Below are 12,963 nucleotides of genomic sequence, written 5' to 3' on the forward strand. Positions count from 1 at the left end.
ATCGCACAAGCACTGACCAGTGAGCGATCTTTGATCAGGCTTGTGACTAGTAGTGCGACTATTGATGTGCTCAAGGTCATCCCGAAAGGTGAGATTCGTGATGTCGGTGTCAAACTCGAGCTATCGGGACCAAGTGCGTTTCCAGACCTCATGGTGATCCTTACATAAAATGCGTACACACAATTGCTAATGCTGAGAGACGGCAATTGCACAGGTATCAGACTTTTACCTCAAATAAAGGGGCCGAGAAAGTAATCAGTAGGTAACACGATCCTTGCAGCGTACCAAGGCTAAGGTAACATCATCGCAGGGTGATCAAGCAAATTTCCCCGGACTCCCAAGTTGTGCCTTTGGGAAATCAGTGACGATGTTTGCTTGCCTTCTGCCCGCATCGGAAGCTCCCATTGATATTGCGAAGCTATTGTTACACTGTTCGGTTGTACTACTCCTTCGCTGTCAAGCTTCGCAGTCCGCTTGAAATTCTCTATGCGAAGAAGTTCAAGATACAGCGAATGCGAGTTCCAATTTTCCCGAAGAGCATGGCAGCTGCTCCTCACCTCCCCATTTTACACGCTCCAGAAGAGCTCCAATACCGCCGATGCTTGCTGAAGCGTTCCACAGCTTCTCTGCTAGATGCATGCGCCTTGATTCTTAGGGTCATTCCGATAATGTACCTCAAGTAACCGGTCGTACCTTGTATAGAGGTTATTTGTTCCATCAATTGGCACTCCGATTTACTGGTTGACGGATGCAGTCCGAATCACAATGATATATAAAGGGAACGAGACTTTGAATCGCCAGTCGTACGGGAGAGCGACATGGAGTCGCAGCTCTACATTCTCTGTGCAGCACTCGTGCTGATTGCCATCGTTATCGTTTATCCCGGTTATCTGTCCCCTAGGCATGCTCTACCTCTTCCTCCTGGCCCACCTCGCCTTCCCATCATTGGAAACGCGCATCAGGTGCCTTTCGATTTACAGGAGGAGATATTCGCTCAGTGGGCTCGGCAATACGGTGAGCAAGATTATTTCCATTATCTTCAATTGGATGCAATGCTAACATGTCTTAGGGGACGTACTTTACCTTCGCATCTTGCAGAAGGAGATCATTGTCCTCAACTCACTTCGGGCGGCACGCGATCTGTTAGAGAAGCGGGGCTTCATATACTCCGACAGACCACGCTTTGTGATGTACTGCGAGCTGTGAGTATTCGAAAGAGGCCCGCGGTACTTGTATCTCAGATGCAATCCAGTATCTATTCCTTCCACCCGAATATTTCCCTTATGTCATATGGGGACCGATGGCGCCGCCATCGCAAGTGGTATCAGAGCTCTTTTCAAGCTAGAGCGTCCCTCAACTCCTTTCAGCCCCTGCAAGCACGGGAGGCCAAGGTTTTACTCCAAAGTATGCTCAAAACGCCAGAGGAGTTCATTGCCCATATCCACCGGTACGATGCAATGCGATGTTATGTTCACGAAATATGATCTTATTAATGCCAGTCGTCTGCAGATTTGCTGGTGCTGTGCTGCTCGAGATAGCCTATGGCTACCTCGACGAAGCCTACGTCGATATGGCAGCAGAAGTGAGCGCAGGCATCTTTGAGACTGGCGGGGCAGGTTCCACCACAGTGGATTTCTTCCCGATCCGTAAGCATAACTTCCCTGACAGCGTAGCATGTTCAAACTATTCTCGATAGTCAAATATCTACCGACGTGGATGCCGGGCGCAGGCTTCAAGCGCAACGCTTTAAAGATTCAGGCCATGGGTGAGCATGTGAGGAACGTCGCCTTCTCGAAGGTCAAGGAGGATATGGTGCGCAGGCAGCCGTTTTTTGGGGAGTCATATACTTCAGGCACTCAATTAGCCACACAGGCTTCGGGCACTGCCAAGCCTTCTTTCGTTAAAAACATCCTCGAAGAGATAGCTGAGCCCACAGCAGATGATGAGTTCGAACTCAAGGGTGCTGCATCGCTTCTGTACGGAGGTAAGCTCAGGTTCTGGTGAGCTGTGAACAATACTAACAATGTATATGCGCTTTTTAGGGGGCACGGATACGGTAAATCCGAAGATGTCCCTCAATAGTCAAGTTTTGATCCACAGCGCAGACAGTTACCACCATAACTGCATTCGTGCTGGCCATGGTTCGCAATCCAGAAGTTTTGGCGAAAGCGCAAGCTGAGATGGACGCTGTCGTCGGCAACACACGGCTTCCCAACTTCGGCGACCGAGCATCGCTACCATACCTAGAATGTGTCTTGAAAGAGGTTTATCGGTAATTACATCCGTTTACTCTAGTAGCGAACAGCGATGACTCAGGCGTGCATCAGGTGGAGTGCCGCTGTACCCCTATGTGAGTCTAATAAGGTCTGATATTACTGGATGGACGGACATACTCATGCGACTCCAGCGCTCCCTCACCGGCTTATGGAAGATGATGAATACCACGGCTATCACATGCCAGGTGGCGCTATGGTTGTGCCGAACATATGGTACGTTATTCAATGACACAACTACGAGAATATATCATGTTAATGCGAACCCAGGGCTATGACACGGGATGAGGAGATGTTCCCTGATCCTGAATCCTTCCGTCCCGAGAGATTTGAGAAACCCCGCGGAGATGAGAACGACCCTGTCGACCCACGCGTGATCATTTTCGGTTTCGGACGCCGGTAAGTAATCTAGATGGAAGGTGTTTGTTACCTGATACTTATATGCCATTCTTATAGAGTCTGCCCTGGTCGTCTCCTTGCAGACGCGAGTGTCTGGTTGGCATTCGCAAGTATGCTAGCGACATTAAGTATCCACAGGGCTCACGACTCGTCCGGAAGGGAGATCATGCCACCAGCTGACTTCGTGCCAGGGGCGGTAAAGTATGTATTCGTTCTTTTGATTTCTTCGTCGAGGTCCTCTGAACAATGTTCAGGCACCCGAAGCCGTTCAAGTGTGATATCCATCCTAGAACTCCGCGTGCTGCTAACTTGATCCTCGCTGAAGCCAGATCAGCCTAAATACTCGCCTTTCTGAACTCATGTCGGTAGCTCAGTATTTCCTTAAGATGTAACACTTACTTCAGTGTGTATCATATGTAAAAGTCCGGATTTTGGTCGCCCACTTGATTCCGTCGGCAGGCAAAGTGACCTAGTTGGTCGTTTGAGCTCTGGCACGCTGTCCGACGGTATTCAGGACTCTAGATCTGAGCATAAACACACAGTGACAGTCAAGCAAAATCAATTTGCGAAAAACTCCGACCCCGGGCTATCGAGCGTGACTGATAATGTGGCACCGAGGGTGGCAATGTCGGCTTCGATGATTATCGAACGGACTATGGGGCTCAAGTGCTTGATCGTGATTCGTCAGTGTCGAGCGCTGCTGCGACGTGCTATTGCCAATTCAGAATAATACGTCCTCTAGCGAGCAACGTCTCAATCTGCGCAAGTGTTCGCTCACGTCACTGGCAGGTGATCATAGGTTCTCCGCTCTCTACTTGATTGCGGTTTCTGCCCTTCTTACTACAATAGCACGACTGATAAGTGAAAATCGGCCCAGGTGGCATCGCTTCGAGCACACACTTCCACTCAAAGCAATCGATGTTCCAAGTTGCTTACATAGCCCGCAGGTAATCTGGAGCTTAGACTCCAAGGGGAACTTCCTAGTCCTTTTCTAAAGTGCCTTCGCTTCCATCGAATTAACCAGCAGTTCTTCTTACATTCGAAGGACGAAGAATCTAATTTCTAATTCTATATCTTTCAAATTGGTCAGGCTATCCGACGTTCGTCTTACCCCAATGCTCTTACCATGTTTAAGTCACAAGTTCCTGCGGCAGGACCCTACCCGCAACAAGCCACCCATTGCACCATGATGATTCGCCGCACGAGCAGTCAGGCATGTCCAACTCTCTCACTATATATTGAAAGACAGCGGGATCTCGTCCGTCTCTATCTCCTGCGAAAGATATGGCTGCAGGTCGCGAGCAAAGTACCTGCATCGCCATCTTCTTCTGCTTAGCGCTTGTGTACTTCGGCATAACCGTCATCAATAAGCGAAAGCGCACTCTCCTACTGCCTCCGGGTCCTACACGACTTCCTCTGCTAGGGAATATACACCAGGTTCCTTTTCAATATCAGTACTATACGTTCACCCAGTGGGCTCGTGAATATGGTGCGTTCCTTGCATTATCACATCAGCCAGCTTGTATTGAAGCACAATCAGGGGAGATCGTCTACACGCGCTTCTTTCAGCAAGACGTGGTGATAGTGAATACACTACGAGTTGCACAAGAGCTGATGGAGAAGCGCGGCATCATCTACTCAGATCGGCCTCGTTTTGTCGTTCTCGCTGAGTTATAAGCCCCAAGCAAATCTGCGGATCGTACAATCTAGTTGCTCAGACATTCGCAGAGTGAGACTCTTCCACCCAAACTACGGCCTCATGCCTTATGGCGATGAATGGCGACGACAACGCAAGTGGGCACAGACAACGTTTCAAGCACGAGGTACTCTTGAGACTTATCGTCCGCTGCAGCAACGCGAAGTTCGTTCGATGCTTTCGAGCCTGATTCAAGCGCCGGAAAACTTCGCAAAGCACATCAACAGGTATGTAGACTTGCTAAGACTTGCAGCGATGCTGATCTTCACGGCACAGATACGTAGCTGGTACCTCGATGGAAGTTCTATGCGGAATAACGGCAACATCTTCGGACGGCACGTTCATCCGGATGTCGCACGAGACGATATAGGCTGCGCTAGATCTCGGCCGCGTGGGCTCTTCGTTGGCAGACTTCTTCCCAATTTGTGAGCTTTTGTTCTTTTGAAATATGTTGCGATTGATAATCGAGCTGTGCGGATTGTAGTCCAGCACATTCCCTGCTGGATGCCGGGAGCGGGATTCAAGCGCGAGGCCCTGCGACTCAGACGTGCCGTAGAAGAGGTTACGAACATGCCTTTCGAGCATGTCAAGACTGCAATGGTACGTCAACGCTCCGTGAAATTTTGATCACACTTAACACATCTGCAGTCGTCTGGCACTGCTAAGACTTCATTCGTACGGCGGATCCTAGAGGAGACTTCTGAGCTAGCAACGAACGCCGAGGACGAGCGCAGAATCAAAGCTAGTGCCGCCATGATGCACGCAGGTAAGAGTAGTCATCACACCAAGTTATGAGAATAACATCGTCCGCCTCCAGCTGGTATGAATACGGTGAGCTGCTAGTAATTGGTACACGGATATAGTGATCATGAGTTGGCAGATGCCTGCTGTCATGATTTCATTCATCTTAGCGATGGTCGTGCACCCAGATGTGTATCGGAAAGCTCAGGTAGAAATGGACGCCGTCGTCGGACGCTCGCGGTTGCCGAATTTGGACGATAGGCTCGCGCTGCCCTACTTGGAGTGTGTTCTGAAAGAAGTGTATCGGTATGTTCCCCCGCCTGCTCGGTTTGCCAGTCCTGAACTTATCTTAAATGCAGATGGTGTTGCCCCGTGCCTCTCGGTAAGTCAAAGCATTCGTCACCCGGTTCAGGTCCTCGACTCCGAGACCTCAGGCGCGCCGCATGCGATCTTGATAGATGACCAATACCACAATTATCTCATACCTGGGAAATCTACAGTTATCCCAAACATCTGGTAGGAGTTTTCACACCAATAAATGTGTTTATGCCTTCATGATCCTATAGGGCTATGTCGCGAGATCCAGAGATCTATACTGAAGCTGATGTTTTCGACCCTGATCGCTTCTCTCATAGTCTCCCAGACACAGATGATTTGACCGATCCGCGCAAATATATATTCGGTCTCGGACGAAGGTATGAATCATTTGTGGGTCTGATGTACTTGCACTTCTTGACTGCGCGATAGGATCTGCCCTGGCCGTCTCCTTGCTGATTCGAGCTGTTGGTTAGTGGCCGCAAGTATGGTAGCCGCAACAGATATTTCAAAGGGTCGCACCTCGTCTGGAGACGAGATAGATCCCGTAGAATCGTTCGCGCCCGCAGCTATCAGGTATGATGCAGGCTGGGTGAGAGACCGCTGGTGTGCTCGTAATGCATTCAGGCGCCCCAAGCAGTTCGTGCCAGCTGTTGTCTCAAATAGATGACAGTGTGATGGACAGGAGTGCGGTATGAGTGTAGTGTGTGTGTACTGAATGATCGAAGGTACAGTTTGTCGACGTGCGTACCACTGAAAGCAAGCTTGACTGTACGCTGCACAGTCTCATTGACGCATTTGGCAGGCTCTCGTAGAGAAAACTTTGGATGAACATTGACTCAAAGGCACTGGTTGCGACTGTACTGCGTGGCCTACAGGTTGGCGCAATTATGTGAAGGCAGCAGTCTTTGTATATTTAGTACGAAGGGACTCCAGACCATAGAACGCGTGACGTCACGCGTATTTCATAAGCGTTACGCGTTCGCCGCTAATTAGCGCCCAATCGTCTTTTGAGTTATTGATGAGGCCGGACCAAGTTTATCTTGTGCCAGATTGCCTGGAGGATGACAATCTTAAAAGTCCTATGTCTCAGGCGCAGTGGCTTATTCAGAGGTGACATGGTCCGAGTCATACGCACTTCGCGGACGGTAGTCCGTCATGTGACTCCGATCGTACACTTACCGCTTACAGTATTGCTAGTGGCCGCGAATTGAAGACCGCTGAATAGTCATCAAGGCGACAAGTTCTCGAGTACTAGTGTTACAGTAAATTACGAGACTACGACAACCTCAGTCGTGGCTTACGGGCCACCAGTCCGGCCACCAAGGTGTGACAGTCCACTTCGTCTTCTCATTCTCTCCTATCTCGAACTCCAACGCGGCATCCTCCTTTTCTACGGCCGCGACGTGCTCCGAACGGAGGAGCGCGAGACCAACACCGTTGATGGAACTGTGAAGTTTCCCGGTTGTTCGAGGACGCGGCCTTGGAGTGTCGTCTGTTGGAGTAGTTGTGTGCTTCATGCGAATGTTGACACCAGGAGGGAACGACGGAAGCGGTGATGAATCGGTGAGAGTATCGGAGCTAGACGTGCAATGCGCCAAACATGAAGTGAGAATCAAGGAATGCAACTAGCCGAAATAACATACCTCCCGTTTTGTGGGTAAATTACTACAGGAAGCATTCGCTTTCTGATCTGGCCGGTATGATATGTTCGGACAGTCAACTCCTGTCCGACGTAGCATCCTTTCCTAAAGTCAACTGTAGTCTCAGGCCGTCAAATGTCTGGCATAACAAGCGGACAAGAGAAAGATCCTTACGCGCGCCCATGATATCCAAATTGGAGTCCATAGGCAGAGCATCCATGGGAGGGATATCCACTGAGCCTTCCGGTACACCGTTCAATATTCGATGTAATAGATAATCTGATGCCGTTGCGACGTCATGCGTCGACGCCTCTTGTGCTGTCAAAGTAATAGCATTCAGGCTGTTTGCTCTCGAATAACATTTGCGAAAACATACGACGGTCCCCCTTCCTGATAAGCAACCGGTGACCCATCCCTATCGCCCTTCTGTCTCGCAAAACTCCGGGTTCCGTGCCCCACGGTGGACCATCACGGGCGACGTCCCAGCTGGGCTCCACCGCACCACTGGCTGCAAAGGACCATGATCGCTCCGTCTCCCAGCTTTTCTCCCGCTCCGATCCCCATGCCGCCCAAACGTCGTACTCGTGAGACACGTCGCGCAACTTTACCTTCGCACGCAGCACATACCGCTTGAGCATGGACAGCATTGGTGGCGCCTCGGGCGATCCGGCATCGTACTCGATGATGTAACCCCGCGTGCCCTTGGGACTTGGAGTAGCGTAGCAAAACGCATCATACAGGACTCTGCCCTTCAGATTGAGACGTTTGCGCAGTGAGACGGGCGAAAGCCAGTGCATTGACTTGCCTGTGCGTTCAGGAATGCCGTGTAGAAGTGACTTTGAGGCTGTTCTGGGACGGAGCTGGCGACGATGCCATGCAGGAACTCTGCCGCCTGGGAACCTGTTACGGAGAGCAGCTGTCTGTTTGGCACGGGCGCAACCGTTGGTGCATTGCGCACGAGAGTTCGGACGCTGGAAGGTAGTGGCATGAGAAAGGATCACTTGTCGATCTCCCCTCCACGCGGGGAAGCTATAGCTAGAGATCAGCGACCTGACCGATCGCCCGGCGGCACACCCTGTTCCGTTCCTCCATGTCCTCGTCGTGCAAACATCTGATCTCCGCATTCCACGAGTGCATTTTGTACTCGGACTGTGTCGTCAAACAAGGACACCTGCCTTCAGAATGTGTCCGAGACCATAGGGACGAGTTGCCGGAGAAGTGCCAGGCGCTGCGGCTAGCCACTTTCGAGTGCAAGAGGGGGATGGTATGTGCTCGTTCCAGTTTACTCGTCCCGGCTTAACACGCGCAATGTACAGTTGGACATGAGGAAGCGATTCCGTGGAAACAACGTGGGCCTTCCGCCTCAGGCTGCTGGCAAGCAGACTGCAGCACAGGCTTCGGAAAGCTAGAAGGCGCCGTCTATCCTAGCACTAGTGTTGTCCGCACGGAGTTCGAGCATTCTTTTATTGGGCTACTTTCGCTGGCATGATATTGGGCATGTTGTCGAATTTCCCTTGGGTCATTCACAGGGAAAGGGGGCCGTGCAGGTACGTGACAATGCGTCCTTGCTTCATCGTCCGGCCACGACCTAAACAGGCCGCAGGAACATGGACAGTTTTGTTCTCGCGGAGAACGGAGAGACGGAGTATACGACGATAAGGCAGCGTGCTGCGCCTTGACATGTTCAGTGGTAGAGAACACCCTGAAGTCAGGATACTCCCGTTGATGGCGTGCACCTCAGTGAATGTCTTTCTCGACGCGCTCCTCGGTTGAATAAATAAGAGCTCCGTCGTCCTTTCGATTGCCGCTGTCTCCAACTAGCAAATTATCCTGTCGCTCATCATCCGCTGCATGCAAACGTTATTCTCATGGATTCGTTGCCTCTTCCATAGTCACAGTGGCGAAAACATATTCCCCGTCATGACTAACTGAAGTATGAATCCTCCCAACGGTAGCATTCTGTTTCACCGGGTTGTATTCCAGAAAAGGTTTTCGACACTCTCCCTCTTGCAAGCCATGAAAGGTGAATTCTTTCCACGTCGGATGAGCGAGAGGATATAGAGCTTTATATGCGGCCTCCTTCACACTCCACCTAATGACAACGTTATCACTCGTCAGAATGATGTGCGACGGTGTGAATTACCGAACTGCGAGAAAGCGAGTGCGTCGTGAATTGTCGGCCTCCGGCATGGTATTCCATATGCTCAACTCGTGGTCACTGAGTATACGCGACGCGAGGCGGTCTGCACCGCGCCGCTGGATGAGAGAAGCGATCCGTGGTAGGTGCAGAACATCAACCCCTGTGCCCATTATACCCATCAGCTGGCATTCGAGTTGATTTCAGCAAAACGCTGGAGTGAAAAAGAGTTGAAACCGTTCGGGAAAGAATAACGGTGCGCTCTGCAAGATGCGACGATCGTATACTGCTATAGCACGTGGGCGAGGCGGATCGCGATCCACTGCACGCTTCTTCCTTTTCGCCATCACCCTTGAGTTGCAGGCCACAAAGTCATCGACCTGCCAGACAGCAGAAACAAACCAGTTCTTCTGGGAACGCTGATGGAGTCACAGGTGACCGTAGACTATGTGGCAGCATCCATCAATAGACAGTCCAACGCGGCGGATGTGTCCAGTTCTTCCTTGGTAGCGTTCGGCTCATATCAGTTGGTAGCATTGTGGAATGCCGAGGTGATTTAGATTTCCCAGTAAATGAAAGTTGTTGGCTTCTGACAATCTGCAGGACGGATTCGACCGAGGGGTACACGAGACGCTTCCCGGTCATGAAGGGCTTGTGACTTGCGTGCGTTTCTTCGACGACCAACACTTCGTCAGCGCGGATGACCAGGGTGTCGTGAGATCATGGAGGAGGGACGGGACACAGGCACGCACGCCTCATGTACATCTTGCGATCCTCAATAACACGCTGCTTTCTAGTGGAACGAGTCATGTGTGCACCAGGCTCACCAAAAGGCCATCTCTGCTCTAGCACTGTATGGCGATCTCATGGTGACTGGAGCCTCTGATTCTCTGGTGAAGGTGTGGAGGGTTCAGCGAAACGACCAGTCAGGTACGCTGAAATTCTTGCGTTGGCCGCACAGATCGCTTACTCCTGCTGTTCTCAGATGTCTTCCAAGAGGTTCAAATGATCACTCTACGAGGTAGATATGCATTGTCGCTAGCGCTCTCCATGCTCCCGGGTACTCAAGGTAGCCTCTCTAGTACCTAAGCAGTGACTCGAATACTCACGCAGTCCAACTGCACCAGCAATGATTCTTGCCATCGGCAGTACATCTCGCGACGTTCAGATATGGACTTGTTCAGAGGACAACGTAAATCTCCATGCTTCCTCGGACCTTGTGCTATTTCTTAATTATCCCATTGACAGTTCGTATTCTCGGCAACCCTATCAGGACACGAGGACTGGGTACGGAGTCTTGCTTTCCAACAATCCCAGCAGAACAGCAGCACTTTAGTCTTAGCGTCGGGATCTCAGGACGCCACCATCCGTCTATGGAACGTTGAACCTTTCCAAGCAAAGGCCTCTGCATCGTCGAGCATTTCAGATGTCGCGACGAGCGACGAGCTCCTTGACGCATTCGAGGCGTCACTGGCAGAACTTACGGACGCGGAGGAAGGTGGCCGGCAGATTTCCCTCAAGCGCCACATCTTGACAGTCAAAGCTGGTCAGAGCAGGTAAATCACTACCGACGGCTTTCGCTTCATATCATAGCCTGAATTACCAAGTACCCAGTACGCAGCAATTCTCTGTCGCTTTCGACGCGCTCTTGGTCGGCCACGAGGCCGGAGTCACATCCCTCTCATGGCGTCCTCCCACGTCCACGATCTCCGTCCCCACCCTGCTATCATCCTCCACGGACTCTTCCCTCATCCTCTGGTCTCCGTCGACCATCATCACCTCGCTAAAAGACGGCGCCACGTCCATCTGGATCAACCGCCAGCGGTTCGGCGACGTCGGCGGGCAACGGTTGGGCGGTTTCGTTGGCGGCTTGTGGGCGCGCGGGGGTATGGAGGCGTGTGCTTGGGGGTGGAACGGAGGCTGGAGGCGCTGGCGGTGTACTGTTGGTGATGCGGCTGCTCCGCAGAACTTGCAGATGGAAAATTGGACTGAGGTGGGGGCCATCACGGGACATAGCGCTCCTGTGAAAGGCCTGTCCTGGAGCCCGAATGGAGAGTATCTTCTCTCCGCCAGGTATGTACCATAACGGTTGATGTTTCGTGGATGGCAGCTGATATCATGGTAGCTTGGACCAGACTACCCGCATACACGGAGGCATCCCCACAACTGGGCCAGATGGAACTTCGACTACGGTATGGCACGAGATCGGTCGTCCACAGGTCCATGGATACGACCTCGTTGGAGTATCGTCCCTGGATCCATTACAATTCGTCAGTATTGCAGATGAGAAAGTCGCTCGGGTGTTCGAGGCTCCTCGTGAATTCATCGAGGTCGTGAATAACCTCGGAGTCGCAAAGCTGGATACATCTGAGGTACAATCACGCAGTGCTCTCCCGAGAAATGTGCTCATGCGATGTTGCAGGAAGAACGACCTCGGGCGGCCACCGTGCCTCCTCTTGGGTTGTCTAACAAGGCTGTCAGCGAAGGCACGTCCATCACATTCATCAAAGGATATAAGGTGCTGAGGTTGGCTTCAGTTGTCGCAGATACGATGGGCGGTGATGGCTCATATGATCTCCTTCGGAGGAGACGCCGTCCATTCGAAGGTGAACTCGCCGCAATCACCCTCTGGCCCGAGATCGAGAAGATCTTCGGCCACGGGTACGAAGTGAGTGATTGATGCTGCCACTCAATTAACTGTCACCGATTGTGTGTGTGGCAGTCCATCAGTCTAGCCGCTTCAACATCAAAGAAACTCATCGCAACCGCATGCAAGGCAACAAGCCTTGAACACGCAGTCGTGCGTATTTACGACACGGAGAGATTCCAGCCTGTCGGAGAACCTCTTGCGGGCCATACGTTGACCGTCACAGCGATCGCCTTTAGTCCCGATGACCGTTATGTCTTGTCCGTATCCCGAGATCGTTCGTGGCGTCTTTTTGAACGAGATGGACAAGGCCAGTCGTATCCGCGTGTGACTGCTTGCGAGGAGCTCATCCGGAACTTGTATCAGATGGCTATGTCTCCTTAGCTGCGGATAGGACGCACGCTCGAATAATATGGGACTGTGCATGGGCACCTGAAGGCGACATTTTCGCAACGGCATCTCGAGATAAGACTGTAAGAGATACGTCGTATGCACACCGTACTGAACTGATGTGGGTGAAACAGGTCAAAATATGGCGACAACAGGATGGAAGCTCGACGAAATGGACGGCAATTGCGACATTAAAAACCATCGAGGCCGCCACAGCGGTGACCTTCATACCTCCAGGAAGCGATGTGAAGTGAGTTCATGGCAGTATCGCTGGGTCATCAGTCTTAACGATGTTCAGGCGTGTCATGGCTGTCGGACTGGAATCCGGCGAAATACTGCTCTATTCCTGCATAGATGCAGACGGTGCACGATGGACGCTGGATCTCACCATACCTCGACGGTGAGCAGATTCTTCAGATCCACCTAAAGTGACGCTGATACCCAAGGCAGGATTGCCCACATCGACCACATACATCACTTGTCGTGCCGTCCGTCAGATGATCCCACAACGATACAACTAGCGAGCTGCAGTGAAGATAATACATTGAAGATACTGAGCGTCCGTATTGCGAGATCGAAATGAAGATCCATCCACAATACGCGAAACCGACCGAAAGCTGTGCAGTATACAGTGTAAGACAACTGGGTATAGACCCAAGAACTAGCTAGTAACGAGACAATCTGGCTAGTCGTGTGGTAGTAGCAAAGGATATGACACAGTA

The 12,963-nt window shown here is 51.5% G+C and overlaps 6 protein-coding genes across 6 annotated transcripts; 4 read left to right on the forward strand and 2 right to left on the reverse strand.

The window, feature by feature from the left end:
- The first annotated feature begins 504 nt into the window (after positions 1–504).
- LAESUDRAFT_21871 (cytochrome P450) lies at positions 505–3,116 on the forward strand. Its single transcript, XM_040901618.1, has 13 exons — positions 505–1,014; positions 1,070–1,202; positions 1,253–1,447; positions 1,510–1,646; positions 1,697–1,812; positions 1,873–1,984; positions 2,043–2,056; positions 2,106–2,272; positions 2,328–2,350; positions 2,408–2,489; positions 2,544–2,672; positions 2,730–2,873; positions 2,927–3,116. Exons 1-13 carry the CDS (start codon positions 819–821, stop codon positions 3,009–3,011), a joined length of 1,533 nt encoding a protein of 510 aa, XP_040770446.1. The 5' UTR covers positions 505–818; the 3' UTR covers positions 3,012–3,116.
- An 840-nt stretch (positions 3,117–3,956) lies between these two features.
- On the forward strand, positions 3,957–5,856 carry LAESUDRAFT_753974 (cytochrome P450; the record flags this gene model as incomplete). Its single annotated transcript, XM_040911827.1, has 12 exons — positions 3,957–4,161; positions 4,213–4,342; positions 4,401–4,595; positions 4,645–4,669; positions 4,739–4,793; positions 4,853–4,968; positions 5,017–5,134; positions 5,186–5,199; positions 5,249–5,415; positions 5,469–5,491; positions 5,544–5,625; positions 5,676–5,856. 12 exons carry the CDS (start codon positions 3,957–3,959, stop codon positions 5,854–5,856), a joined length of 1,311 nt encoding a protein of 436 aa, XP_040770447.1.
- Positions 5,857–6,628: 772 nt separating this feature from the next.
- Positions 6,629–8,055, reverse strand: LAESUDRAFT_740194 (Aminomethyltransferase folate-binding domain-containing protein; the record flags this gene model as incomplete). Its single annotated transcript, XM_040911063.1, has 5 exons — positions 6,629–7,005; positions 7,071–7,182; positions 7,242–7,385; positions 7,444–7,816; positions 7,873–8,055. The coding sequence occupies 5 exons, from the start codon at positions 8,053–8,055 to the stop codon at positions 6,714–6,716; spliced, it is 1,104 nt and encodes a 367-aa protein (XP_040770448.1). The 3' UTR covers positions 6,629–6,713.
- A 102-nt stretch (positions 8,056–8,157) lies between these two features.
- LAESUDRAFT_639557 (uncharacterized protein) lies at positions 8,158–8,476 on the forward strand (the record flags this gene model as incomplete). Its single annotated transcript, XM_040903550.1, has 2 exons — positions 8,158–8,331; positions 8,384–8,476. The coding sequence occupies 2 exons, from the start codon at positions 8,158–8,160 to the stop codon at positions 8,474–8,476; spliced, it is 267 nt and encodes an 88-aa protein (XP_040770449.1).
- Positions 8,477–8,933: 457 nt separating this feature from the next.
- On the reverse strand, positions 8,934–9,441 carry LAESUDRAFT_740197 (4'-phosphopantetheinyl transferase; the record flags this gene model as incomplete). The annotated part of the gene is made up of 2 exons (XM_040911064.1): positions 9,211–9,441; positions 8,934–9,159 (listed from the first exon to the last, which is right to left on the reverse strand). Exons 1-2 carry the CDS (start codon positions 9,384–9,386, stop codon positions 8,934–8,936), a joined length of 402 nt encoding a protein of 133 aa, XP_040770450.1. The 5' UTR covers positions 9,387–9,441.
- A 185-nt stretch (positions 9,442–9,626) lies between these two features.
- LAESUDRAFT_689936 (WD40 repeat-like protein) lies at positions 9,627–12,824 on the forward strand (the record flags this gene model as incomplete). The annotated part of the gene is made up of 15 exons (XM_040906039.1): positions 9,627–9,755; positions 9,808–9,948; positions 10,002–10,134; positions 10,190–10,273; positions 10,332–10,396; positions 10,453–10,760; positions 10,819–11,277; positions 11,330–11,576; positions 11,627–11,680; positions 11,723–11,872; positions 11,927–12,176; positions 12,218–12,324; positions 12,376–12,491; positions 12,540–12,641; positions 12,692–12,824. 15 exons carry the CDS (start codon positions 9,627–9,629, stop codon positions 12,822–12,824), a joined length of 2,478 nt encoding a protein of 825 aa, XP_040770451.1.
- Between the last annotated feature and the right edge of the window lie 139 nt (positions 12,825–12,963).

This window comes from Laetiporus sulphureus, assembly GCF_001632365.1.
Source record: "Laetiporus sulphureus 93-53 unplaced genomic scaffold LAESUscaffold_1, whole genome shotgun sequence".
NCBI classification, from domain to species: Eukaryota; Fungi; Basidiomycota; class Agaricomycetes; order Polyporales; family Laetiporaceae; genus Laetiporus; species Laetiporus sulphureus.